The sequence below is a fragment of the Anolis carolinensis genome, chromosome 5, assembly GCF_035594765.1.
Source record: "Anolis carolinensis isolate JA03-04 chromosome 5, rAnoCar3.1.pri, whole genome shotgun sequence".
NCBI lineage: Eukaryota > Metazoa > Chordata > Lepidosauria > Squamata > Dactyloidae > Anolis > Anolis carolinensis.
In genome coordinates, this window is record NC_085845.1 from 31156494 (window position 1) to 31184088 (window position 27595).

The window sequence follows — 27595 nt, forward strand, 5'->3', positions numbered from 1 at the left end:
CCTTATTTTATGGAGTCTCCTTTCTTGAAGAAGGCCATCTTTTCTAAAAGTCTGTTCTCTTTAACCTTGTCTTAGATCAACAGGATGATCGAGAAAGGACAGAAGAAAGACTAGCACATATTGCTGATCATCTTGGATTCAGCTGGACAGGTAAAATACAGGCAGTCCCCGAGTTACAAACATCCAGATATCCAATGACTCATAGTTACGAACGGGGATGAGACAACAGGAAGTGATAGAAATCTATCCCTTGGAAGGAAAATTCACTCCTGAAAGAGTTATCATAGGGAAAAGGTGTCTCAACTGAAGCTTTATCACCAATCCTTGTTTCCACAGCAAGCCATTTTTTTTTCAAAATCCAATTATCACAGGAACAGAAAGTGAGGTGAAATCTTCTGAATAGGAGCACAGACAGCAAAACAAATGCCACAAGTCTGTTATCCCTTCCCTATGCTATTTAAAGCTTTAAAATATGTATTTTGACTGGAGTTGCATTTTAAAAATGTACCTGCTCCAGTTTACATACAAATTCAACTTAAGAATAAACCCACAGAACTTATCTTGTTCATAATTTGGAGAATGCTTGTACAGTCTAAATTGAGATCATAAAAAAGAGGAAGAGAGTTCAGTTAGAACATTTGATTTACACTTTTGCAACAGGCATGCTGTTCTTGCTTAACTCTGGAAAAATGTGCAAAATTGTGGCACAAATAAAGGAAAGATGTATTTTTACACACCTGGTAGATCTGAAAGTGTTTCACCTATTGATCTGAAGGTAGACAATAATGCCTTCATTATTTGAATGTAAGAAAACAGAATAGAGCTTCAACCCCTAATTTTCAGCTGAGATGCATGAAATGTGAATGAAAATAGGTCAAATTATGTTTTACATCTAATGGAGTTGTATGGGGAAGACATCTGTATGTATTCTATAAAAACACAACACTGCTGGTTTGGAAATGAAGCAAATCTCCTAAAATGGGTTGGATAACTGGCAGAATACATCTTCTAAATAAACATAAATAGAGAACAAGGGTAAGCTAGTAGCTAAAACTGTAGTGGCATCAAGGAAGTCATATTTTGAGATGTGCTGTCTCAGACACCCTTTTAGAAATAAGGATGGACAAAACTGTCATTTTAAAAACATACTCATAGATATTTAAAGCGTTCTTCAATGAAGTGTCCATCAACGCATCATTCATGATAGTGCTTCCACCTGGGAAAATAAACCATTACTATTGTTTTAGAATACAGTAGAGTCTCACTTATCCAACATAAACGGGCCGGCAGAATGTTGGATAAGCGAATATGTTGGATAATAAGGAGGGATTAAGGAAAAGCCTATTAAACATCAAATTACGATATGATTTTACAAATTAAGCACCAAAACATCATGTTATACAACAAATTTGACAGAAAAAGTAGTTCAATACACAGTAATGCTATGAATTTACGAATTTAGCACCAAAATATCACGATGTATTGAAAAAATGCGTTGGATAATCCTGAACGTTGGATAAGCGAGTGTTGGATAAGTGGACTCTACTGTAGTTTGTAACTATCACATCACCTTCTACAGTTCTCCTTCCTCAATCTATCTCAAGACTAGGATCATGCAGACAAGGTCATTTCTGCCAAGAGATGTGAAAACTCGGGGGGGGGGGGGATTTTCAGTTAAAAAAAACACCCAGCATTTGTAGAATACAAATGAAAAATGAATTGTGGGATATTTTTGTTTAGAGTAATAAAAACGTGCTATTAGGAGGAAAATAATCTTTATTTACTAATATTAATGGTTTCTTCTATTTTGTTGTTGGATTTTCCTACTCTTCAGAGATTGGCCAAAAGCGTAGAAATTTCATATATATAGTTCATGTATTCCTTATGATTTAGGACTCTGTAATTCCATTTGAAAAAGTAAATTCAATATGTAAATTATTTTCTTTGATAGATCAATCACGATACTTTTGTGCCAAGCCAAGTTATGTAAAATACATTTTATATTCCTAAAGTAACAAAGTAACTTTCCATCTTTAAAATTTTAATATTTCATCTTTATTTTTTTCTAACTAAATAAATCTGGATTTTTCTTCTTTCTTTCTTTCTTTTTTTTTTTTTTTTTTAGAAATTTTACATCAGTGATCTATAATTTTCCCCCTGCTCCCCCCCACCCAAAAAAATCTAGTTTGTTGTAACATTTTGCCTCATGATGATATCTCAAAACATATTAATTGCACCAATGTCGATTTTTTTTAAGGGGCCAGTGAGATTATTTTTCCTTTTCCGGTAAGTGTTAAGTATTTTAAAAGAAAACACAACCAGTAATTTAAATCATTTGTACTTACAGAACTAGCAAGAGAACTTGATTTCACAGAAGAACAAATTCATCAGATCCGAATTGAGAATCCTAATTCACTGCAGGACCAGAGTCATGCACTGCTCAAATATTGGCTGGAAAGAGATGGGAAACATGCCACAGGTATGTTCATTTTTAGCAGATAAAGATTAATTTCCCTGAAATCGAATCTTATATGGTCTTTGACTAAAGACTGGTAAAAGAATTGTACATTTACTTTAATATAGTCAGCATCTTGAAGCTGCAGCAATATATAACATTCACTCTCACCACACACACACACACACACACACACACATACTGGTATATATGTACATTACTAATAATTTCAAATTAATTTATCATCTATTAGTTTAATTATTGAAACTTCTGGGATGTTTGATCCTCTGCCTAAATGCAGCCAAAGGATAGAATAAGAACGAGAAATAAAAGGGTTTAGCCTGTATGGTGACATCAGAATTGGAATAAGAAAGAATTAGTAGCTCAGAGGGAGACTATAAGAATTATTATTAATCCACTGGGAAGAGATATTTCTCATGGACTAGTTACTGGTGGTGTGATTAGTAATGTAGTTCTCACAGCACAACTGATGTCCTTTGTTGAAATCTTGACAAAATTGGTGTCAGCATAGGAGCTTGGCAATATTATTGGCAGGCTCAGGAGCCATCTTTGCAAGAGGAGAAAGCCTTTCTTCTAGTTGTTGCTTGCAAGATCAATTGCAAGATCTTCAGTAGAAGACAGTCACCGTATTTGTACATTGGTAGGTGTGACTCCCTGCCAATGTATAAGACATGGTCTCAATGGGCATACATGCGCAAATCAAGTTGTTGTTGTTTTTTTAAAAAAAGTTTATTTCTTGAAGGAGTTTAAATCTTGAAGAATATAAATAGAGCCATTTTTAGATCAGGTTGATGGCAACTGAGTGGTTGTGTTATACATTAACTCTGTATGTATCCATTGAGTCTCAAAGACTTGGGGAACATAAATAGGGAAAAAATCCCATTCATACCAAATATAGTATATTCATAAGTATATTACTCACCTCTTCATTCAGTATATTGATCTAATTACTGACACTACGGATTGGTACCCTATGTTTTTTCTTTTGTGAATTTGGGAGAAACCCATGCAACTTACATAAATACTATTTCTTCTGTATCACAGATTCAAGTCTCACCGATTGTCTTACGAAAATTAATAGAATGGATATTGTTCACCTAATGGAGAGTAATGTGGAAATGGTTCGAAATCATGGTCACACTTATGCAGAAATTGAACAGTCAATGGGATTGGATCACAGTGAAGGTAGGGGGCAGCTTACACACTCATAACTTAATATTTCACTTTGTTTTAAAGATTATATGTCTCAGAGTTTTCATGTCAGTTCATTTAAACAAGCGAAATGCTTTTTACTATGGCAGTTTAGGAACTCAAATGTGAGTCGCCCAATGTTAAGCCATTGAATGTTGACCTGTCAACTGGTATGTGTGTGTTTTGGCAACATATATAAATGCTGTTGTGTGTACTAGTTGTGGAGGTGTAATGAATCAACCTTAAAAGCTGAACATACAAGATCTAAATCCAATGACTTTCACTAGAGTAGATTCATTGAAATATAAGGGTCCATTAGAATCGTACTGCTTTGCCCCTAGTTCAGTTGGACTAGCAATTTGATTTATACCATAGCATGATCAAAATACAAGTTGAACAAAAGTTTGCTGTTTAGATACTTTTAGATATATGGAGAACTTTATCTGAATGGAATTTTGAGTTTTTACCATAAAACTTGCTTCTAGATATAGACTTTGAAGACCCTCCTGGTTTACTTGGAAATGCTGTACAATTACTATTTATTACTTTATCTCTAGGGTTTTCAGCACTCCACGAAGATCTGTATAGCACAAGGGATAAGAAGGAGGAAGAACATTCTTTCTCTAAAGATAGTGAGAAATCTGATCACCCTCCACTTGTTTCTGAAGAAGATCTTTCAGTCACCTATTCACCTTTGCATGAAAGCACACCCAGAGTTGAAGCAGAGGTATCTGTTGTCGAACTCCTACGACAAACACACAAAGATCGAGTGGAAGCAGAATTCTCAGGGACACCAGACACTCTGACGGAGGATTCATCTGCTGTTACACAAGAGTACTTGTAAGAATCCTAACTACAATGTCCCTTTTGTTCTCTTGTTTTCATTTCTATATCTATATATATAATAAAAGTTAATGTTTGTATCTATGTTTGTGGCAGCATTTTGATTGGCCTGGCGGAATATGTGCTCGCGTTTTGATTGGCCTGGCGGAATATGTGCTCACGTTTTGATTGGCCTGGCGGAATATGGGTCAGCTTTCTGATTGGCCTCCACTTTCACAGGCCACTGGGACCGCTGAGGCAAAAACTACTACCAACTGGCTTTGTTCGGCCTACTTCTCTCCTCAGAACGATGCTAGCTTTGGTACAGTTAACAGCCTTTGGCCCACTCACACATTCACAGCATTCTGAATCCAACTAATGATGGAAAATAATTATGTTTTAATGCTTCCTTTGTTTATGAAAACTTCTACCCCCTCACCTCACCCCCCCTTCAGCGCTTCTACTGACAGGTCAAGGCCTTTGCAGGCTGCTAGGCCTTGCTAGGCCGCAAAGGAGGGGGCCATCTTCCCCCCTCAATACTGTTCCAAGGAAGACAGGTTTTCCCTGGCTCATTGGGACACAGTACTATTCACAGCACACTAAAGAGAAAATGACTATCTTTTTATTCTTTCCTTTTAAGGATTGTTTACTCCCCCCCCCCCCCCCCAGTTTTTATTGAGGAAAAAAACTACCACAGAGCAGGCTTTGGCCTACTCACTCTAACAGGCCTGACACATACAGTCTCCATGACATACTATACATCCGGGCCCTGTTTGGAGTGGGATGGACCATGGATGATGGACTTGTATATGGGAGTTGTAGTTCACCTGCCCCCACTGAACCCAGCTATGTCTTATTTATACTACTATTGCTTGACATTACTTTTATGTTTTATTTATATGGTGGATGTTAGCATGTGGCTTAATGACCTTGCAAGCCACTTTGGGTCCATTGCAGAAAGACGGGGAAGAAGTATCAGAATTAAATAAACAAATAAATGTCTCAATCGTATGTATGGTTGGAATGACCTGTCGGGAGGGCTTGAATGGTCTCTTCCTTTGTGGCAGAAGGGGCTGGACTGGATGACCTTCAGAGACCCCTTTCAAATCTCCCAATCATATTTATGAGTGGATGGTCATCTGTCAGGAGGGCTTGGACAGTGTCTTCTTTTACAACAGAAGGGGCTGGACTGGATGACCTTCAGAGACCCCTTTCAAATCTCCCAATCGTATTTATGAGTGGATGGTCATCTGTCAGGAGGGCTTGGACAGTGTCTTCTTTTACAGCAGAAGGGGCTGGACTGGATGACCTTCAAAGCCCCTTTCAAATCTAGGGCTATCTATCTCCCAATCGTATTTTTGACTGGATGGCCATCTGTCAGGAGGGCTTGGATGGTGTCTTCCTCTTTGGCAGAAGGGGGTTCGACTAGATGGACACCCCTTCTAACTCTAGGATTGTATAGAAGCCTTTATTTTTTTTTTTTTGGTGGGTAAACAGTTTATTAATGAAACGTTACATAACAAAACAGCAAATTATCGCAAATATAGTCAGATAACAATCATTTTGAAATGTACATGCATATCTACATTAGTCAACCAGCCTGCCAATTCTAACACAGTACATATTATTATCTGTTACTCAAAACATATAGAACTGCTCTTTCCACATGTCATCCACCACTCTCAATCCAGGTTTCTATTCATTTTTTTTTTTTTTTAGAAATTAAATATAAGAGTTTACCCTAATATTCAAACAAAACAAAAACATACAACGTATTACACACAACAAACCCTGCACGCACCCAAAACCCCTATCCCACATAAAATAAAACCCCTTCCCCACACCCGTGCACCCTTCACCATGACTTCCAACCCTGAAGCACTATGAAGCCTTTAAGCCAATTTATATATCCTTGTTAATAGTAACCCTAAATTCCTAAATGGAACTCCTCTATGTTACTGACTCCTTATTCAGATATGCTATGGCCAGCTTCCATGTTTCTAAAAAGTCCTCATTACTTTTGTTCTTCCTATTGTTGGTAAGTTTGGCCATTAGCATATATTCCCGCATTCTTTCTCTCCAATCCTTTTTAGTTAAACCTTTTTCCCCTTTCCAGTCTTTGGCTATGGTCAATCTTGCTGCCGCAAAGCTATATTGGTATATTTCTTGGTCCTTTTGGTTATTGTTTTCTCTATGTAGACCTAATAGACACAATCCTGGGCTTTTTTTAATCTTATTATGTAGCATTTTATTAGTCTCTTTAATTACCTTGTCCCAAAATGCCTGTATGGTCATACACGTCCACCACATGTGGATGAATGTCCCTTTCTGTTTCCTACACCTCCAGCAAATACCTTGTTGTGATTTATCTATTTTTGCCAATGTTGCTGGGGTGATATAGCATCTATAAAACATTTTATATTGATTCTCCCTAATTGATCCAGATATTGTGAATTTGAATTCTTTGTTCCATAGGTACTCCCAGTTATCCAATTCTATTGGCCTACCTAGGTCCTTGGCCCAGGATATCATTACTGTCTTGACTGTATTATCCTCCATATTATAACTTAATATGTATTTGTATAATCTGGATATTAACCCTTTATTTCCCTTTTCCCATATTCTTTCCAGTTCTGATTTTTTAGTTGCAAAACCAACCCTCATATCTTTTTTATATCTTTCATGCAATTGGTGATATCGAAACCAATCATTAATCTCCAATTCTTCCCGCCCTTTTAATTTCCATTCTTCATTTTCTCTAATAAGGTATTCTTTATATGTTCTTGTTTCTACACTTAAGGCTGGTCTTATAACTGCTTCTAATGGCCTCAACCAAAGGGGTGTTTTCGGTTCCATACCTTTTCTATATTTTTTCCAAATGTCTAATAGTCCCCCTCTAATTATATGTTTATTAAAGTCTTTATTTAATTTGTCTCCATCGTACCATACATATGCATGCCAGCCGAATCTTAATTCATATCCTTCCAAATTTAATAGGGTCTTATTTTCTAATTTTATCCATTCCTTCATCCAGGACAGAGCTGCAGCCTCGTAATAGGTCCTTAGATCGGGTAAGCTTAGCCCCCCTCTTCCTTTATCATCAATTAAATTCCGGTATGCTATCCTCGCTCTTTTTCCAGCCCAAATAAAATCTGTAATCTTTCTTTTCAATTTCTCAAAAAAATTTATTCCTTTGATAATGGGTATATTTTGAAACAGGAATAGCATTTTGGGGAGTGCCATCATCTTTATTACTGCAATTCTGCCCATCCATGTTAGTGGGATTGTTTGCCATCTAGTAAGATCTTTTTTAATGTCTTCCCATACTTTGACGTAATTATCCTGGAATAAATTGATATTTTTGTTTGTGACCCATATACCTAAATATTTTACTTTTGGGATCACCTCGCAGTCTGCTGCGGCCTCCAGTTTCTTACAGCTTTTAGCATCTATATTTTTTACTAAAAACTTAGATTTTTCCTTGTTTATAATAAATCCTGATATGTCACCATGTCTTTGAATAATGTCCAATACTTTTTTAATACTTTGTAGTGGGTTAGTTAGAATACAGACTATATCGTCTGCATAAGCCCTAATTTTTAGTTCTTGGTCACTGATCTTTAAACCCGTAATTTCCTTCTCTTCTCTTATTCTGACATTTAAGATTTCCAGACCCATAATAAATAATAGTGGGGACAGCGGGCAACCTTGTCTGGTCCCTTTTTGTATGTCGATGTAATCTGATAGTTGACCATTGATGTTTAACCTTGCTCTTTGATTAGTGTATATAGCCCCTACTGCCCTTTTGAATTGGTGGCCAACTTCAAATTTTTCTAACACTTTTTCCAAATAATCCCATCTAACATGGTCAAAGGCTTTTTCTGCATCAATAAAGAACAATGCCAAATCTCTATTTGGGTCTTTTTCTGCTACTTCCAGGGTGTTCAATATCAGTCTGATGTTTTGATTTACTTGTCTTCCTGGGAGAAACCCCACCTGGTCTTTATGAATGATCTGTGCTAGAGCTTGCTTAATTCTATTTGCCAATATAGTGGCAAATATTTTGTAATCGCAGTTCAGCAATGATATTGGTCTATAATTTTTAATTAAGTCTAAATCTTTATCCTGTTTAGGGACTAAAACAATTATGGATTCCTTCCAAGATTCTGGAAGTTCCCCCTTTTTCAAGACCACATTCATCACTGACACCAACTGTGGTACTAGCTCTTCCTTAAACGTTTTATAGTATAGGGTCGAAAGTCCATCTGCCCCAGGGGACTTATTTACTTTAGCCATATTTATTGTCCTGATTACTTCCTCTGGTGTAATTTGTTTGTCTAAGTCAGCTTTCATTGCTTCTGAAATTTGTTCTAAGTTTGTCTCCTCCACATACTGGGAGATTGTCTTAATCTCCCCCTGAGTTTTTTTGTATAAGTTGGCATAATATTCTTCGAATAGTTTTTGTATCTGTTGTGAATCGGTGACAGTTTCTCCTTTATTTTTTATCCTCATTATCAATGGTTTTTTCTTTGCATCTTTTATTTGCCAAGCTAATAATTTCCCTGGTTTGTTTGCATTTTCAAAAAAGTTGTATCTATTATACATAACTTTCCTTTCTATTTCACTAGCAATTAGCTGTTCGTATTGTTGGTGCAATTTTTTTAGTTCACCTTGTAGTCTTGTCTTTGTACCTTTTTCTTTTTCTATTTCTAATTCCTTTGTCCTGATTTTTGATAACAACTCCAGTTGGGCCTTATTTTTTCCTTTGTACCAGATCGAGTTTTGTTGTATCAATAACCCTCTAATTACTGCTTTACCAGCGTCCCAGACTATTCCCTCCTTCATTTCTTCTTTAGCATTGTCCTTAAAGTAATTATTAATCCCCATTCTAATTTTTTCCCTATGTGACTTGATTTTCAAAATATAATCATTCATTCTCCAGGCTCTGTTTCTTTTATATCCCACTCTTAATTTCATTAATATCGGATTATGGTCGGCTAATACTCTTGGTAATAATTCAATCTTCTCTGTTTTACCCACTAGTTCCTTAATGCCAAATATCAGATCAATTCTTGAGGATGTGCCATGTCTATGTGAATAGTATGAATACTCTTTCCTTGTTGGATTGTGGACTCTCCAGATATCATAAAGTTCCCAATACTGAATTTCCCTTAGGAAGGATCCTGGGAGTCGGCCTTCCTTCCTGTCCTTTTTAACTTTACTATCTCTGTCCTCTTTGGGCACCATGACTCCATTAAAATCCCCCATCCATAACATTTCCTTTTCCCCATATTCTGCTAATATACGTGTCAATTTTTTATAGAACAGTTTTTGTTTGTTGTTTGGTGCGTAGACTCCAACTAATAGTACCGGGGCTTTTTGTATATATACTTTAATTATTAATATTCTGCCATCCTCATCACAGAATATTTTCTCTGGTGCCAGATCTTTTTTTATATAGAAGAGTACTCCATTGGTCTTTTTACTGTTACATGCTGTGAATAAATGGCCCAGCCTTTCTCTTTTTAACAGGTGACTATCCTTGTATATCAGATGTGTCTCAACCAAACACACTATGTCTGATTTGATTTTCTGCAAGAAATGAACCACTTTCTTACGTTTATAGCCATTATTCAAACCGTTAATGTTACAAGACATGATTTTTAAATTTTGTACAGACATTTGAATCTACTCAATCCCATCCCCCCACCTATTCCCCATCCCAGTCAGCAAAAGAAACATATTGTATTTCCCAATAATCAGTTCATTACTCTTAATGTCCCTTTATTTGTTAGTCTGTTCCCCCACCTTTTTCATCTTCTTCTTCCACTTCTTCAACTTCATCTTCCTCTTCTTTTTCTTTATCTGTCTGGGTGCCCTCCTTCTCATTTTCCTCCTGCTCCTTCTGCTTTCGCTCTTTCCTTTCCTGTGGCACCCCTTTACCCCTTCTGTGCCCCTGGCTCTCATCGCCTGCAAGCTGTTGTTCTCCCCCCGGAAAGTCCTGGGCATATTTCCTTAGGAACTGTTCAACCTTCCCTGCATCTGTAATATAGTGTCTCTTTGACTTATGGTAGAAGGAGACACCCTTTGGGAAGAGCCAACGAAAGGGGGTGCCTTTGTTCTTCAGTTTAACCACCAGTGCATTGAATTCTTTCCTTTTTCTAAGAAGCCTTCCCGGGATCTCCTTCATCATTAATATTTTCTTTCCCTCAATCACAATTGGGGTTTCATATTGTTTTTTCAGCACTATCTCCTTAAATGTTTTGGCAACAAATTGTACTATACAGTCCCTAGGTACTTTTTTTTGTCTTGCGAAGGCTGAGTTGATTCTGAAACAAGACGAAATTGAAGCATGAATAATGTCCAGATCTTGCTCTTTCAGCAGCCCTGCCAACATATTAGCAATGAAAGAGATGAGACTTTCTCTTTCCAGGCCCTCCTTAAGACCTCGTATCCTCAAAGAGCACTCACAGGCTTTCAATTCTTGCATCGCTATGGCATCTAAGACCTGTTCATGGTGGTCTTCATAGGTTTGACTCTGCTCTTCCAGTCTTTCCACTCTTTTTTTAACAGATTTTTGGTCTTTGTCCAGTTTTGCAAGTTTATTGTCCATTTGGTCTTGCCTATTAGCAATTTTTTGTAAGTCCTGCTGCACTGCTCCTATTGCTTGTGTCAGATTTTCAAACATTGATCTAATCTCCAGGAGGGTTTGGTCAGGTGCTGCTGCTGCTGCTGCTGTGGAGACTTGTTTTTTTATTTTTTCAGATGCTGCAGGGACTGTGGCATAAGATGATATCAGGCCTTTCATCCCCGGCCCCGTCACTTTGGGGGAGCGTTTATCCATTTTTTTCCCCACTCCTTTTTGTATCTAGATCTTGACTTTTTTTTCCTTTTCCTCTCCTTCTCTCTCCTCCTTCTTGCTCAAGGCCGTTCAAGGCCGTTCAGTTCTGTAGACAAAACAACTATTCCGGAGAGTGCTGCTTATAGGAATCTGCCAAGATGGGTGGTGGTGGGGATAGGTATAGTTAAACCTCAAACATAAGAGGAAAACAGTGTCTTTTAATCCAATTATTATTCTTCTGAATCTTAGTTCAATTAAAGTCCTTGCAACTATACATCTTCTGGATTGGAGACATCTGGATCAAGCCTCCTATCAGGCATGGTCAGTAGCATGCATATTCATAGTCTTTTGTTACGACCTGCCTCTTTCAGCACAGTATTACAGTGCAGCTTTTAAACTTTGGAATACAATACTTTTAGGCTCTTGTCTCTCAAGGAGTTAGCTTAGCAAATTATCTTATCTCCAGCAGGAAAAGTCCAAGCTTTTAATTGTCAAAGGAACTTATTTATAGCTTCAGTGCTCAGTGCTAAATCAAATAAACGTAAATCATGTGCTTACTTAAGAGAAGAAGAGTTGGAGCCTTATGCGGAGAGATCGTGGAGACGGGAGGATTTCTCTGTGCCTTCGAGCTTTCCATTCGAGATGCTCTTTGCCGGCAGACACTCTCCTCTCTTTGTCTCGCCCAAAGATGAGGAATTTGAGGGGTGAAGATAACCTTTCCCCTCACCGTCTATCTCCGATGCACGGAGCTGAGGCTCCATGCGGCTTTCTCTCCTCAGCTCCAACCGGAAGTCGTATAGAAGCCTTTAAACCAGGCACGGGCCAACTTGGGCCCTCCAGGTGCTTTGGACTCCAACTCCCACAATTCCAGACAGCCTACCCCATGATGCGCTTTATGTCCTGGTGCCGTTTGCAGAATGATGGACCATGGGTGATGGGATATGTAGTACTTTCAATCACTACGATTCCCACAGGCCACTGCGATGCCAACAAGTGACGGAACTGGACCAAACTTGGCACACAGATGGGACATGCAGTACCTTCACTCGCTTCTTGAGACCACAGCAACTGCTACAAATGACAGAACTGAACCAAATCTGGTATATATATCCCAAATGACACACTTTAATGTTGCTGCAGTTTGGGGGAGGATGGACCAAGACGATGGGATTTGCAGTACCTTCATCCAATTCACCTCCCACAGGCCACTGTGATTCCCATGAATGACGAAACTGTACCAAACTTGATACACAGGTGCAATGTGGCCCCCTTTATGTCCTGATCCGGTTTGGTGCAGGATGGACCATGGATGATGGGATTTTCAGTACCCTCACCTGATTCACCTCCCACAGACCACTGTGAGACCCATGAATGATGAAACTGTACCATACTTGACACACAGGTGCAATGGACTTGCATATGGGAGTTGTAGTTCACCCACACCAACTAAAGCCAACTGACACTGGATCGAGACTAAACTTGGAACAAAGGCAAACAATTCCATTCTCAAAGAACCCGGGCACCGCCGGGTCCCCAAGCTAGTATGTAATAAAAATTCCACGGAAGTTCATCATCATAATTGTCAGCAAAATAATTTTATGTATCTGGTTTATTTGAAACAAATTGGCTTCCTTTTTGTTCATGATTGCCTAAAGCAATTATTGATATATCACATTGTGTCAGCTGGGCCACATGGATCTGCAAGGCTCAATACAGTGGAACCTCAAATTAAGAGTGTCCCAACTTAAGAGCATTTTGCATTGAGCACTGTCACTTGGCCCTAGTTTTGCTTTGATATAAGAGCAGCATTTTGAGTTAAGAGGGAGGACCAGAGGGAGCACTAGTGCAAGAATACAGGGCTTTAGTGCTTCAAGGGAGCAGCCTCCATGCCTTCTGCTCTCATCTGCTTTGGGAGATTGCTGTTTGTTTTGCTTTTGTCCAAATTGAGGAATTTGGGTTAGTTGATTTTGTGTGCTTTTTATTCCTGGTATATTTGGCTTCATGAAGAGAGGGGGGGGGGGGGAGAGAGGAAGAGAGGGACAGAGACTGGAATGAGTACAGTATGAAGAAAATGCTTCTGCCTCTTCATTTTGTGTTTTGTGCTTCCTTGCTGCAACTTTGTGCTTCTACGATTTTAAAGTTGATCTTTCTTTTTTATTGTTCCATGTGAATGTGCAGGTTTTGTCTTGCTGTTACACTGGCCAACACACATTTTGTTGCCTCAAATGTGCTTCACATTGTTCCATGTGAATATGCATTGATACATTATTTGTTATTTATAAAGTACATTTCTAATTCTTAAATTGGGGAAGGGGCAGAACAAATTAATAGCATTTCAATAGGCAAAATTGCTTTGAGATAAGATCATTTTGAGTTAGGATTTCTGTCATGGAATGAATTAAAATCTTAAGTCAAAGTGTCACTGTATTTAGGCAACTATTGTGGTTCCTGTCACATACTGGGCTCACTGCATTTGTTTCTTTCCTTTTTCTTGTCCTGCGGCTGTTTGGTTCAAGTCCTCCAACTGCTAACAGGGTGGGAAATGAAGTTTTCACAAAGGAAGGTCCCCATTTTGTACTTTGCTACTCCAATTTTAAAGGCACTTCCCTTGCAAAAATATTGTCAGATTCTGCTCTTGGATGTTGGTTTAGAATTGTATAGTGTAGTGGTTTGAGTGTTAGATTATGGAATGTCCACCATAAATCAGAAACAACTTGAAAGTGCACAATAACAAGTTTCAAGAAAACTACATGGAAGCATGCAACAATATACAGTTTACTTGGAAATTGAAACATATTTCCTAAAAATATGAGTGAAACTGAAAATTAAGTAGTGAATGTAAAGTAGTAATGAGAATGGACTGTCATCTCTTAACTCCCAAGTCTGTAATCATAACTATTACATTATTTAGCTATATTGAATTTTTACCTATTGTGTAAAAGCATACAGCTGATGGGAATGTTTAGCATTTCAAATATTTTTAGATTATAACTTTCATAAGTGCAAGGCAGCATAGCCAAGATGATGAAAATGGCTGTTATCAGCTTTTCTAGAAGACTATGTGTTTCTCATTCCTGCTGTAAAGGAAGAGCAAAATACATGATGATAATTGTCTTGCCTCTTTAATTTACAGAGTCACAACTTCTGTAATAGCCAAGACACAGGCATCCAAAGCTGGAAAAACAGCAAGTACTGCAAGTGAAAAGACTGAGGGCTCCACTGCAGTATCTGAGGACCTTGAGAGAACATTCCTCCATACCCCAACATCAAGTGAGCGAACTGATTCACCCATTGTGCAAGAACCAGAAGACCATCACTATCATCAAGAAGATATCCATCCCAGAAAAAATAGCCTAGTAATAGTAGAATCAATTGATGAACAGCCAGAAAAATCAGAAAGATATGAAGAGGAGTTATTGGAAAAAGTAAGTAGAACCATTACCATGATGCAACGTGAAGTGCACATCTTTTGTCATATTTAATATATTCTTTTTCCATACTTCATACAAAACACATGGATTATAAATACCAGGGGGTTTTTCTCATGTAATTTTTAAAATGCCATTCCCAATAAAAAGCATGAAGATGAAAAAATTGGGAGTTTAGAACACAAAGAGAATAAATATGAAATGCTGGGAAAATAGAGGTGTGACCTTTAAAAAATGAATGAGAATGAAGTAAATCTAGTAACCAAATAGAAATGAAGTATTCTACAACTAACAACTAAGACTACCCTTTGCACAAGAAATCCTTTATGAACTATTGCATTATGACTAGAAGTTGAGATCCTGAAACATAAATTTAACATAAATTAAAATAAGATAAATAAATAAAATGTCAGTAATATTGACTTTGGATTTAATCATGTAAACAATATTTGAAAGATTAGAAAGATTAAAAAACAGTTTAAAGCAGTACAGCATACCTAAATAAACCTTCCATTCCAAATGTTTGCCAGATTTATTTGTCTTCACCTGTCAGAAGATGACAACAGGGTGACTGTTGGCTCCCTACAGAATAGTTCTAGAGTTCAAAAGCAGGCACTGTTCATCACTGAAAGTTTTGAATTCCCTGAACCAGATTTAATATATCAATTTTAAAAGAGTAGATAAAAATGAATATGACATTTTTTTTCAAAAGCTATAATAGGTCAAATTTCATTTGACAGGAAATGTTTTGCTCAAACAGCAATTAAGCAGCTTCCTCTGCACCAAATAGACATTTGTGTGATTTTAATTTTGCTCATAGAGGTTGACTGCCCCTTCTCTGAAATGCTTGGGACCAGAGGTTTTTCAGATTTCAGATTTTTTCAGATTTTGGAACACCCGTATTTGCATATATAAAAACCACCTTGAGTCCCCTTAGAGGTAGAGAAAGGCAGGATATAAATAGGATAAATAAATAAATAAATATACATAAGTCATTGAGGGATGGGGGAGAGGAGGAAGGGGGCTCATTAGCCATTCAACACTCACTGAATTTTTCCTCAAGGAGTCCTGATGGGGGGAAAGAAGAGGGGGAGGATTCTGCTTACACAAAGACCTGTAAAATCCCAGATGCTTCCCTAGCAGTCAGCGTACTTTCAGCCTTTTAGCAAAGTAAAGAGGCCAAATTATGTTCGTTCACACAATCACTATGAATATGATAAGAGCAATGCTTCCATGCTTCCACTAGGAAATAGCAGAGGAATTAGGTGAGCTGGAGGCCAGCTCAGATGAGGAACAGATGGTAACAACCAGGGTCGTTCGCCGCCGGGTGATTATTCAGGTACAGGAGTGTTGAACTACTGCACGTGCCAGTGGCAGTTATACCCTGATTAAACTTCCTAGGACCCATCCTTTCCCCTAAAGGACTGTTCCTGAAGCATCCCCTTGGCTGGTCCTGCATTAATGAATTTGGCATGCCCCTGAATAATGCATGTCCTATGCATACCACTAGTAACCTTTTCTGGTTGTTTTGGGAAATGGAAGCTGGGAAATTCCATGGGATTGTCATCTAGTATGCTTTTTGAGACAGAATGTCCCACTGCCAACTGGGAGAATAGACATTTTGATTTGCTGCTTCAACACTACTGCCTATTAGATCAATTATTTCTTTCTTTGCCTATGGGTTCAAAGATCCTTTGCATGATTTTAAATATTGATTTGCAGAACTTTTACTAGAGTTTTAACACGTCTGCTTCAGAGCTTTCTGATTCTCTTCTTTGCCTTCTTTCCTAACCCCACTAATATATTTTATGCCGTTTCTTTAAAGCATTCACTTTTGTTCTTTATTAAAAATTGTTTTTTAACCCAACAGGCTGATGATATGCTTGAAATGCCACCAGAAGCCGTGACAGAAGAGCAATACACTGATGAACATGGACATATTGTAGTGAAGAAGGTACTGTCTAATAAAACCAAGTGGTTGGCTTAAGAGAGATGGTATAAACACTTTCGATAGCTGTCCGATCACAGGTACACTTCACTTATTTTATATAGAACAGGGTTAAAAGAAGACAAGTACTACTGACAGACATTTCAGTGTTTCCTATCATTAAAACATGAGAAAACAGCTACTGTGAGAATTTCGCATTTAGGCTCTCTACATAGTAATTACCCCCACCTACAATCAAATATACTAATTCAATTTGATTCCTATGTTATGCCATTACCAGTTACTACAGCAACAAGATTTCATTGTATCTATGCTGGTTACACGTTCTACACGTTCTATACATTGCCATTATGATGAGTTGCATTGCTATGTTCCCCTTCTAACTATTGATGGCATTGTCAATTCAGTTATTATTCTAAACTAAGATGGAAAAGTGTAACCTATGGGATTCACATAGCCCCTGAATCCTAGTTTGTGTTTCTCTGAATCTCCCTGGGTGTAATTTTTGAGACAGATTTTCAAGCATTTTTTCCCCATGAAACAACTCAAAATGCAAGAGCATAGTGGAGTGACTTCTAGACCTAATGGGTCCTCTAGTTCTGCAGAAACTTTTCTGGTGAGAACATGTCTGGAAATGGTGAGCATGGGTACACAACTCTGACTTCGCTGTGATGTGTAAATGAAACTGGCAGGTCGTATGAAGGCAAAAATAACAGTTGTCTCCCTTTGTTCTTAACTGTTGTTTGAAAAAGAACTAGTCTTCTATTACCCATTTTTCCCTGGCTTCTTTTCTGAAAGAAGCTGACCGTCTCCACTTTGAAACTTCAGTGGTTTAATTTATCAGCCTACAACCATTCTCAGCATAACATATTGTATCCTCAATAATGCTTGATTGAAGGGAACATTACAATAGGCTAAATGTTAAGGTTCATAACAAGCCATCTAATCTAGATCACACTACTGTGTGTGTGCGTGCGTGTACATCACTAACAGGATGCCAGCCAATGAGATAGCTTTATCAACTGGGAGATTCTATATCTCGATGAACTGATGACAAATATCAAATCCATACTTATCCTTAGCTTCATATTATTGGCTAGTAAAATGATGTTTCCAATCACATTCATGTTGGGTCTTTGGAACAGTAAGTATGACTGCTGTGGTTTGAAACTGAACCTAACAACAATAAAATTCTTGACTTCACCCCCTTAGGTCACTAGAAAAATCATCAGGCGGTTTGTCTTACCTGATGGCACAGAAAAAGAAGAAGTTGTGATGCAAGGAGAGCCACAGGAACCTGTTACAGTAGAAGAGGGAGATGGATTTTCCAAAGTCATAAAGCGTGTTGTGTTGAAGAGTGACAGTGAACAATCAGAGGTTAGATCACTTTGGTCTCCAAACTTACATTATGACAAATGAATTATAAAATTTAACTTGTATCACCCCAAGAGGGTTTCTTTTCAACATTGTTCATACTTACAAATGTAATGAAGCTGTAATGCTTTATATTCCAGTAACATGTATGTATGTATCTTTTATAAAAAGATAAAAACCCTAAAGTTTGTAGATGAAAAATGGTCCAGGGTGAATACAATTATATACAACAGTAAGTAATAGGAAGATGTGTAGTCTAGTCAGTAGCATATGAACAGTGGATGGCTATAGTCTGTGTGTAGAAGTTTGAGTAAGTCATTTTCTTGCACTATATGTAGCTTTCAATCAGCATAGTGACTAGACACAAAGTTCTGGGTCTATTTATAAAAAAATGTCTGTCTGCTATCTCTAAACCTATTTGTTTCTAGGAATGGAGAAAGTACATCTGCTAGGGAAAAATCTGGAACATGTTTCCTTGCAGGAAACTCCCATTAATGGAGTTTCCTAAGAAATTATGGAAAAAAACAATAGCAGAAAAATAAAATATTGTTGTATTCTAACATCAGTCAGTGAACTATTTTTTTCACACCTATCCAGTCTGTTTGAAGTTTACAGCTGCAACTATCAAGTAGATTATATATCTTCCATTTTTCTCATTCACAAAATTGGCTTATAAAAAATTCTGGGAGATGTTTGGTCATGTCTGGTCTATATGGAATGAGCCTACGCTGAAACATTTAAAGAGAGAAATACAGATTGAAAATATACTCAATACTTTTGTCATGTGACATTCATACTAAAAAAGGAGAAATAAATCAATATAAGTGACAAAAGTTTTCCATATTTGCAATGTCTAAATCTGTCTATGTGTGTGATGTCTAAGGACCTCATCATAAGCGAGCTCTCACACACATACACCCCATACATTTAAAAAACAGTTTAAATATAGATTCTATTATATGATGCAAGAGTACTTCAGGTGGTTCCCCATGGGAATTTGTACTTAAGCTGTTTTTAAAGTGCATAGAAACTTAAGTTTTGGAGTTAGGGAGCAGTCGTTATCAGAGCTCCTGATTCACACCAAAATGGCTAAAGGTGCTTATTTTAACATGGGATGAGAACTGTCAGATTCCCCTATGTTAGATAGTTTTAGTAACATCAAAGTTTGGGTGTTCCTGTGGGTGGTCTTTAACTCTGCCTTGGTGATCCATTTCTTGCCATTAATCCTCCTCCATGGTTTTTTTTTTAAAAAAAACTTTTGAATTTTTATGAAACTTTTATGGTTTTTTTTTTTAAAAAAAATGTATTCTTCAGGAATTTCACAATTTCAATATATTAACCGTTTTCTGTAGCTGTATTTTCCCCCTTTTAAGACCTAGATTTCAGACTTCTGCAATTCTGAGGTTTTCCCCCTTTTTAATTAAAAGAAAATAAAGTGACATGGGTGGGGAGTTCACTCATCCGTGTGATAGCTCAGAAATTGACAAAAGTATATCACATATGATGGGGGTGAATATATTATCTGTTTTCCTTATCAATGGACCAGAATTAAACCCTACAGTAAAAAAGACGATTCCCTCCAGCTCTCCTCCTTCATGGGATGTGGTCCTAAGTTAGAATTCAGTGTATTCCCAAAGACCTAGAGAATTTGCAAGTGGTGATTTTGTGAGAAAAAAAAGTATCAATTTATTTCAGAACTTTGGGTGGGTGGGTGGAAGGTAAGCGAATTCTAAGCACATTGAAACATTAGTTTTTCAGAATCATTTTGATTAATTATTAGGTAGGTAATTAATGCTTTTTGTCTTGGGAATCTTTCTTTATTAGCTGACCTTTGCCGAGCCGAGTGTTTTATCTAGTGCCTCAGAATTTCAGTCTGAACCAGTAGAAGGACGCAAAGTCAGCAAGGTTGTAAAAACTACAGTAGTTCATGGGGAGCGAATGGAGAAACATCACGGAGATAGCAGCTTAGCAACTGATCTTCCATCAGCCAAAGATGACTTTGAAGAGGTGAGCTGCTTTTTCTCTTTCTAACAATGAGGTTTCATGCTGAAACAATCACCATATAGATGTATATATTTAAAGAAGCACATCCAGATAGGAAGTACCTTATTCAAACAAATGCAGTGAAGATACACACACACACACACTGTATTGTCTCATCAAATCAGAATTGTGTTTGTGTCCAAACCATCATCTTCTTTTATTGGTTCATACAATGTTTTGAGATTTTGGTAGCTTGAAATAATTAAGCTATCCTTAAGTTCCTCTGTACTATGTTTTTTCTTGTTTTAATTCAGGCATTGAGTTATGCAGGTGACAAAATGAAAATTGAAGTCTCCCCACTAGTAGAAAAGGAAATAATGAAAGAGGATGGTTCAATTATTAAAAGGTTTGGGTTGGCATGGCATTGAGGTTTTAAGTGGCAAAAGATTAACAAACTAACAAAAGTAGTAGTGGAAAGCAAGACAGTGTTAACAATGTTAACTTTGTTGGGTTGTTGTGTGTTTTTTGGGCTGTATGGCCATGTTCCTGAAGCATTCTCGCCTGATGTTTTACCCACATCTATGGCAGGTATCTTCAGAGATTGTGAGGTATATAATGTTAACTTTTACTCCAATGGCACTAAGCATTGCTTGCAAACATGCTAAATGGCATGAATTAATACAGCCTGTGTAACCTGAAGAGAGATAAAAATACTAAAGCAGCAGAAGTGGTAGCTGCCTTTGATAGAGCTGAGTTTCTATTCTAATCCAGGATTTGTAATGAGAGAATATTAGAAAATTTTGAAGGAATTATATACTCATAGAGCTGGAAAATGCAGCTCTTTGGTCATACACCAAATCTGATCATATAACTTCCCTGGGACGTGACCAAGTAGTTTTTGCTTAAGGTATCTAATGAATAAGGGTCCACTACTTCTCAAGCAAATTTGTTCCAATTTCAATCCATCAGTAGTTGTTTCTAATGTTTAGTCTTAATTCTTTTCCTTTTCATATTTTGAATCCATTGGTTTAAAACAAAAGTACTGGAGCTGCAGGGAACCATCTCTGTACTAGCCCATCAAATGTTTAAAAATGACTATCATGTATATACCTCTTGTTTGTTTCCCTTCAGGCTAGATATATCACAACCCTTCAGCCTTCCTTCATTGGACTTAGTCTCTAGATTCCTTGAGAGTTTTCTGTGCTACAGGCATACGATTACATTCTTGTACTCCAGATAAATTATACTAAATACTGCAAGAGCCAGTGTGGTACATTGGTTTACTGTTGGACTAGACCAGGGTTTGACCTGAAATGTCATAACAACAACAAATGCTACTGCTATTTTGGAATGTATAGTCACAAGTACATCTGGTCACCCAGGAAAGAGTGGGTGGGTAACATCCACTTGGTGGCGTTCTGTACTTACTCTGAAAGTTGGTTTAAAACAGTTTTCAATATGTTAACAGAAGTAGTATCTCTAGCCTAATGACAGTTTTGAGGTTACATAATTGAAAACCTCTTCAAGTAGTTCCTTGAAAATGTTCAAGAAAAAAAATGCCATACATGTTGAATTGTTCTGATGGATAGAAAATATATCCTAATATTTAGCCTGATTCCCTAATTTGTACTTATATGTACAGTGTAATTATATTTCTATAGCACATAACTGTTGGTTGGAGGGTAGATTGTGTTGTCCTTTTTTACTCAGTTTTAGACATTTGAAATATCTCCCATTTTTGTCTTCTAAAGGCTACATATATTGATTATGTTGTTGTAGTGTGCCTTCAAGTCTTTTTTGACTTTTGGTGACCTAAGGTGAACCTATTGGGATGAAGCCTTTCTTTGTCTTCATCTGAAGTCAAAAGAAAGCAAGACTTATGGGTTTCCATAATTGAACTGGGATTCAGATCCTGAGCTCCATCGTCACAGTCCAATGCTAAAACCACTGTATCACACTGATTCTCTTAAAGTGTCTAAATTAAGCTACAAATACATAAGTAAGTAACATTTTTTGTCAAATCCCCACCCTGACCTTACTGGGGGAAAGGTGCTGGGAATGCCATTCCCCAATTAACAGCTGAACAGATCTCCATTGCTTGGCATGACTGTCTTACTTCTGTACTCCACTCTCTCCAACTCTCAGAGCAGCCCACATCTAACTCTGGGGTATTACCATCTCTCTTGGCGTGCATCATGTCCTATAGTGGGAAGGAAATTGTTCCTTTCCAACTGGATTATATTATTCCTCCCAGCAAAAGCCCACAGTTGAATCCTCCTTAGTTTTACAGTAAAGCTTTTGATAATATATTGGCAGAAACAACAAATATTATTTCCATTGTGATGGGTTATTTCTTGTTATATGTAATGAGGAGCAAATTTATATAATCCCTGAAATGTGCCTGACATTTTCCCCCAAGTAAACAGACCTTATGTGTAGGAAGTAAGAAAGGTCAGATGTTATTGTACTGTCTTCAAGGACAGTGCAGAACATAATGCCATTTTCATACCTCACTGCTTCAAAAATTGAAACCACCTACTATATAACATTTAGTCGACATCTCATTTTCAATGTCTTATTTTCAGATGTACTGTGATATTTATGAAAGCTGATTCCAAAGGCCAGTTTGAAAGAATTACAAAACATTACCTTTCTTTCAAAAGTGCATCCATCTAATTGCCAAATAGTACAGAGGGACTCTTGGGCTGTTTTATTGTACCATATTCACTAGAGATGGCCAAAAATGGACCACGATTGTATGTTGTTGGATATAGATCTTTTTTGTTCCAAATACAAAAGCCATTAATTTGCATACATTTGTTGCAAACCTGTTCGTGAAAGCAAGCATTCTACTTAAGACACCCCAATTGTTTTGTTTTGTTTTTTAAGTATTTAAACATATTATTTTATTACGTTCATTCACCTTCCACCTTTCTTCCATTTTGGAATTTAGCCTGCCATTTTTGTGGCATTCATATAATCCCCTCTTCATGCACTCACCAGCCTCAGATCTCTGTGGCTTCAAAATGTTTGTTGTTATTTCTTTGGATGTTGGTGACATATAATCTTTTGGGAACACTGTGGAAGTAGGTAGCCAATGCTGCCTTTGCACACTGCTTCTGTCTTCCAACAGAAGGCCATTTCTCAACATCAGAGTCTCTCCCCCACCCCCCATTCATTTTGTAGCTTGGTAAAGAAAGGTGAAGGGCATTTGGCTTCTGAAAAAGAATGAACAACTTTCAGATCTCTGGAATATAATAGTGTACTTGCTAAAGATCCATTCATTTTCTTCTTTGGTTGTAAAATATCAGTCAGATACTATCCAGGTGCAGCTTTCATCTCCAGGATCTCTAAATCGTTATGATGGTGCACTCCAGTGCTACTGTCTGCAGGGGTATAAGTGGAAACCTGGGAAACTGTATAGATGGGTCATCAATCTTAGATGTCAAACATAGTTAGCTACATTTCGTGTTGATTTGTGTATTTTGGAGTTAGCACAGTAAATTGTAATATTACAAAAAGCTTTTTAATTGGAATTAACTGATTTTTTTGCATTGTATAACTTTTTATTAAGCACATACAATACATATGGTATCTGTCCTTTTCTATCCCCTTTGTCTTTATGAAATTTCTGCGACCCTGTTTTGATTCTAAAGTGTTGTGGACAATTCCTAAGGGGTTTGAATCATATCTAATATAAAGTGACAAGAAATTAGTTATTTGTTCCCTTTTCATTATTTAAGAAAACCTACAAATGCTAAGCTATACCTGGTGGAAGGGGAGGCCCCATGGGGCTTGGGGTGGCTGTTGTCCCTCCACCACCCGGCCTTATGTGAGCAGGTGGTGGAGCCTGGGAAGAGCCACAGGCCTGAAGGAGGAGGAGGCCTCTGTCACAAGAGTTTTAGATCCTGCACCTGGTGGAAGAGGCCTCTCCTTCCCACTCTCCATTACAATTTTTTGCACAGCTCTAATAAATACATTAAATAAACAAACAAATATACTTAGAGCAAGCTATTTAAGATAACTAAGTCTAGATGCTATTATCCATCTTTCTAGGAAGTGTGTTCAAATACAGTTCTACTAATTTCTAGCACGGCTTGATAATTTAGCCTGCTTTAATAACATGACCTCATGTATAAGTCAAAGGCAGGAGACCAAATTGTGTGTGTATTCTCGCCTTACACCTCCTCCATTATGTGGACTCGTTTAGATGACAATTTTGGGTGCAATAAAATGGGAAAGCATAATAAATTTTAAAAGATTTTAAAAATGGATCTCTAAGGTACTCAAAAATTTCATTAATGGTTTTCTGGCTCTCTGCTGGAGTCAGCTGCAGCCATTTCTATTGGAACTACTGTAGCTCAAAACACATGCCAGAATTTTAAACAGTTTCCTTCTTAGGAAATGCTACACTCATTCTATTTTTACCTTCCCATTTTCCTGTAGGACAACAATGAGTAAAGCCAGTACACAGAAGAGGACTGTGGTTAAGGACCAGTATGGAAATCGTATTCACGTGGAGTTGCTGGAGGATACACCAGAAGCGCTACCCCGTGACGACCTTCAGCATGATCTTCAGCAATTGCTAAAACATTTCTGCAATGATGAGTGGAAGAAAGAGGCCAAATGAGATGCTGCTAAATCTCACCCACAGACCAACACACATATCCATTTAATATACAGTGTTCACATTCTTCTTTTGCCATAGACATTATAATTTACCATAATCATTGGAGGACACTGATATTTCTATTTTGGGAGTATAGAATAGGTCTTTTTTCTCATTTTTTCTTCTTTTACAATATCTGTAAGCTAATTTGTGACCAAAGATAGCATCCTTCATTTGGGATGGTTTGTCCACTAAAAGTCATTGACTTCGTCCTATACTGGAAACCTGTTATATTTGCCATCTTTGTTCTTCCTTTGCTTTTACACCAGATCCATAAACACACAGTTTCTTCCACAGGCCTCTTCATGTGACAATGTACATACAGTTTTTAAAGAGGGACATTAACGTTAATCTGTAAATAGTTGAAGTGCTTGGACTCACAAAACTGAAAGAAAGAAACACTGCCTATTGTGACTACTTTTAGCATCAAAGACTCCAAGATCTATTGAAACTGTTGAAGAGCAATTTATGTGATACTGCTAACACAATTCATTGATAGAACTTGGATCTCCTGACATGGGAGCATGTCAGATTTCCTGTGTTTATGGGACCCCCAGCTTAATGATCTACCTGACCTTGAAGATTTTAGGAGTCGTGATGAAATCTCCAACTGTTTCCCTTTAAACACAGCTGATTGCAACCATCACAGCTTTTCTGACTCTTGGGAAGGCACCTAAAGACTTCCCGAAGAAGAAATAAATTCCCAGCTCAATATAGCTTACTAGCAGCTATATTTGTACCACATTTGCATACTGTATTCACCTCTTTTAGACCAGGACTTGAGGCAGGGTGCACTAAACGGCTCTGATTACTGTAATTTCCTGTTTTCATCACTGCTTTAGCAAACCACACTGTCTTATTGGTGGTTCTTTCCGCTGGCCACTGCACTGTATATAACTTGACAGGAGGGAAAGAAACCCTTATCCACTCTTAAAGGTTACTCTACAGTTATCACATTCTATCAGGACTGTCTATTAACCTGGTACATGCATGTGGCATAGGAAATGAAAACACAACCCTCCTGTGATTATGTCAAACGCTTCTAATCTCTCTCAGCACTGAGCGAGCAGATTTTTATCTTCCATTTGAGATTTTTATTTGAGGTTTTGCTTAGGGAAGGATACCAATCTATCGGGCATTTGACTTTTGTTAATATTTTATTTATATTCATTACTCACCTTTCAAGAATATGCTGTAAATGTCTGCACTTTGGTTTTCCAAGAAGGGCACCTGTGGCTCTGGAAATATTCTGTGGTCTGTATCTAATTCTAATAGTAGTCTGAAGCTCTGTAGCATTTTAACATATATATGTAATTATATATATTATATATACATATAAAATGATATACATTTTGAATCAGTTATTTGATAAAGACAAAGTATATACAACAAGGATGAGACACGTCCTCCAGGGTTGATATTTTTCAAAACCTAGCTAGGTTTTCTTTTCTTGTATAAAAAATATGACTCACTCAGTGCTCAGAATTCTGGAAATAAATGTTACAAATGGCACCTCCTCATTAAGATAACCAGGCTGAGAGAAAGGAAACATTTTATTGAAGAGGATTTGATTTCCTGCTTAAGAAGCTATCCAAAGTGCTATGCCAAATATTTAAAAATCATAGGCAAGCAGGCTGCAAACAATCGTTGTGATTCTGAAAATGAAAAGAGACCCACTTCGGGATACACATAATAGCTCATTGTTCATTGTCAAGAACATCACTGGTTGACCTTCAAGACGGGCTCTACAATAAATGCATTTCTGTTGTGTTATTTGCGGTGCAGATGATGTTCTGTGTAACAGCATAATGGCTATTCTCCTTTTTTGGTTTTGATTTTTTGCTGTGTTATCAGAGAACTTGAATACTGTGAGAAGGTGATTTTAAGTTGATGAATTGACATCTTGTTCCCATGGTGATAACACTAACTGAATATATCTATGAGGGCATGTATTAGTTAAAAGATTTAAAAAACAAACAAACAACAACACTAACAATACATAGCTGCAATGTGTACAATGGCTGATTTAATTAAATAAAAATGTACAAGTGTTAAATGTAGCAGTAATGGTATGCTTTTTTCTTGGAATCACTTTAGCAAGAGGAAATTAAATGAGTACTTTAGTAATAAAAAAAAATCCAGTTTTAACAATGTCTATATCATTTGATCTCAACCAGGTTTCTTTCAAATTTTAGAACTACAACTCTCATTATCCAAGCTGACATGGCCACTAGAATTGTAAAGATCTTGGGAGTTAAGTCCAAAACATCTAGAACAGTGGTTCCCAAATGTTTTTGGTCACCAAACCCTTTAGAAGACCCCCCCCCCCCACACACACACACACACAGAAGAACCCTAACTCAACAAGCCTAACTCTGTTGCTAAGCATTGTGAACCCTTGTAGTTCTTCCTTCTTTCACCTACTCCAGGTGCCTGGGTGTTTTCCACAATGTAGTTGGTTTGGAAATAGAGAATGAAATTTCATTTTTAAAGAAGGGGTGCATTGAATTTCAATAAATTCTTCATACTCTGGTATGGAATTTTGAAAAAGTTTTAAAAGATTTTCTATGAAACCCCTATGATTTTGTGGAACCCTAGGTTTCCATTGAACACAGTTTGGGAACCGCTGATCCAGAGAACTTCATGTTTGGAAGGTTGCTTTATGTTGTAATTAATTCTACATTGAACAATTTAATAATTGGCACTTATTTTCTGATTTCATTTTATGAAGAAATAGTAAGTGATGGTAAGTGTTGGCTTCTTGAAAGGTGTACTTTTACATTACATACACATGGCAGCTCTATTTCAGAATCTGTTTGGTTGTGAGTCTGCTATTTATAAGCTTATTTACTTGGGGTGGAGA

At 37.3% G+C, this 27595-nt stretch overlaps 1 protein-coding gene across 50 annotated transcripts in view; it reads left to right on the forward strand.

Annotated features, from left to right (window-relative positions):
- Positions 1 to 26792, forward strand: part of ank2 (ankyrin 2) — a 217994-nt gene extending 191202 nt beyond the window's left edge. For 33 of the 50 annotated variants that reach the window (XM_062981284.1, XM_062981289.1, XM_062981302.1 and 30 more), the window contains 10 exons: positions 76 to 150; positions 2348 to 2479; positions 3521 to 3661; positions 4225 to 4507; positions 14464 to 14755; positions 16005 to 16097; positions 16629 to 16712; positions 17919 to 18083; positions 19905 to 20087; positions 24510 to 26792. In XM_062981284.1, the coding sequence (XP_062837354.1) occupies positions 76 to 150; positions 2348 to 2479; positions 3521 to 3661; positions 4225 to 4507; positions 14464 to 14755; positions 16005 to 16097; positions 16629 to 16712; positions 17919 to 18083; positions 19905 to 20087; positions 24510 to 24524 (1463 nt within the window). In that variant the 3' untranslated portion in view covers positions 24525 to 26792. The remainder of the gene's footprint in view (positions 1 to 75; positions 151 to 2347; positions 2480 to 3520; positions 3662 to 4224; positions 4508 to 14463; positions 14756 to 16004; positions 16098 to 16628; positions 16713 to 17918; positions 18084 to 19904; positions 20088 to 24509) is intronic. The other 17 variants (XM_062981313.1, XM_062981327.1, XM_062981321.1 and 14 more) reach the window with 1 other exon arrangement.
- The last annotated feature ends 803 nt before the right edge of the window (positions 26793 to 27595 follow it).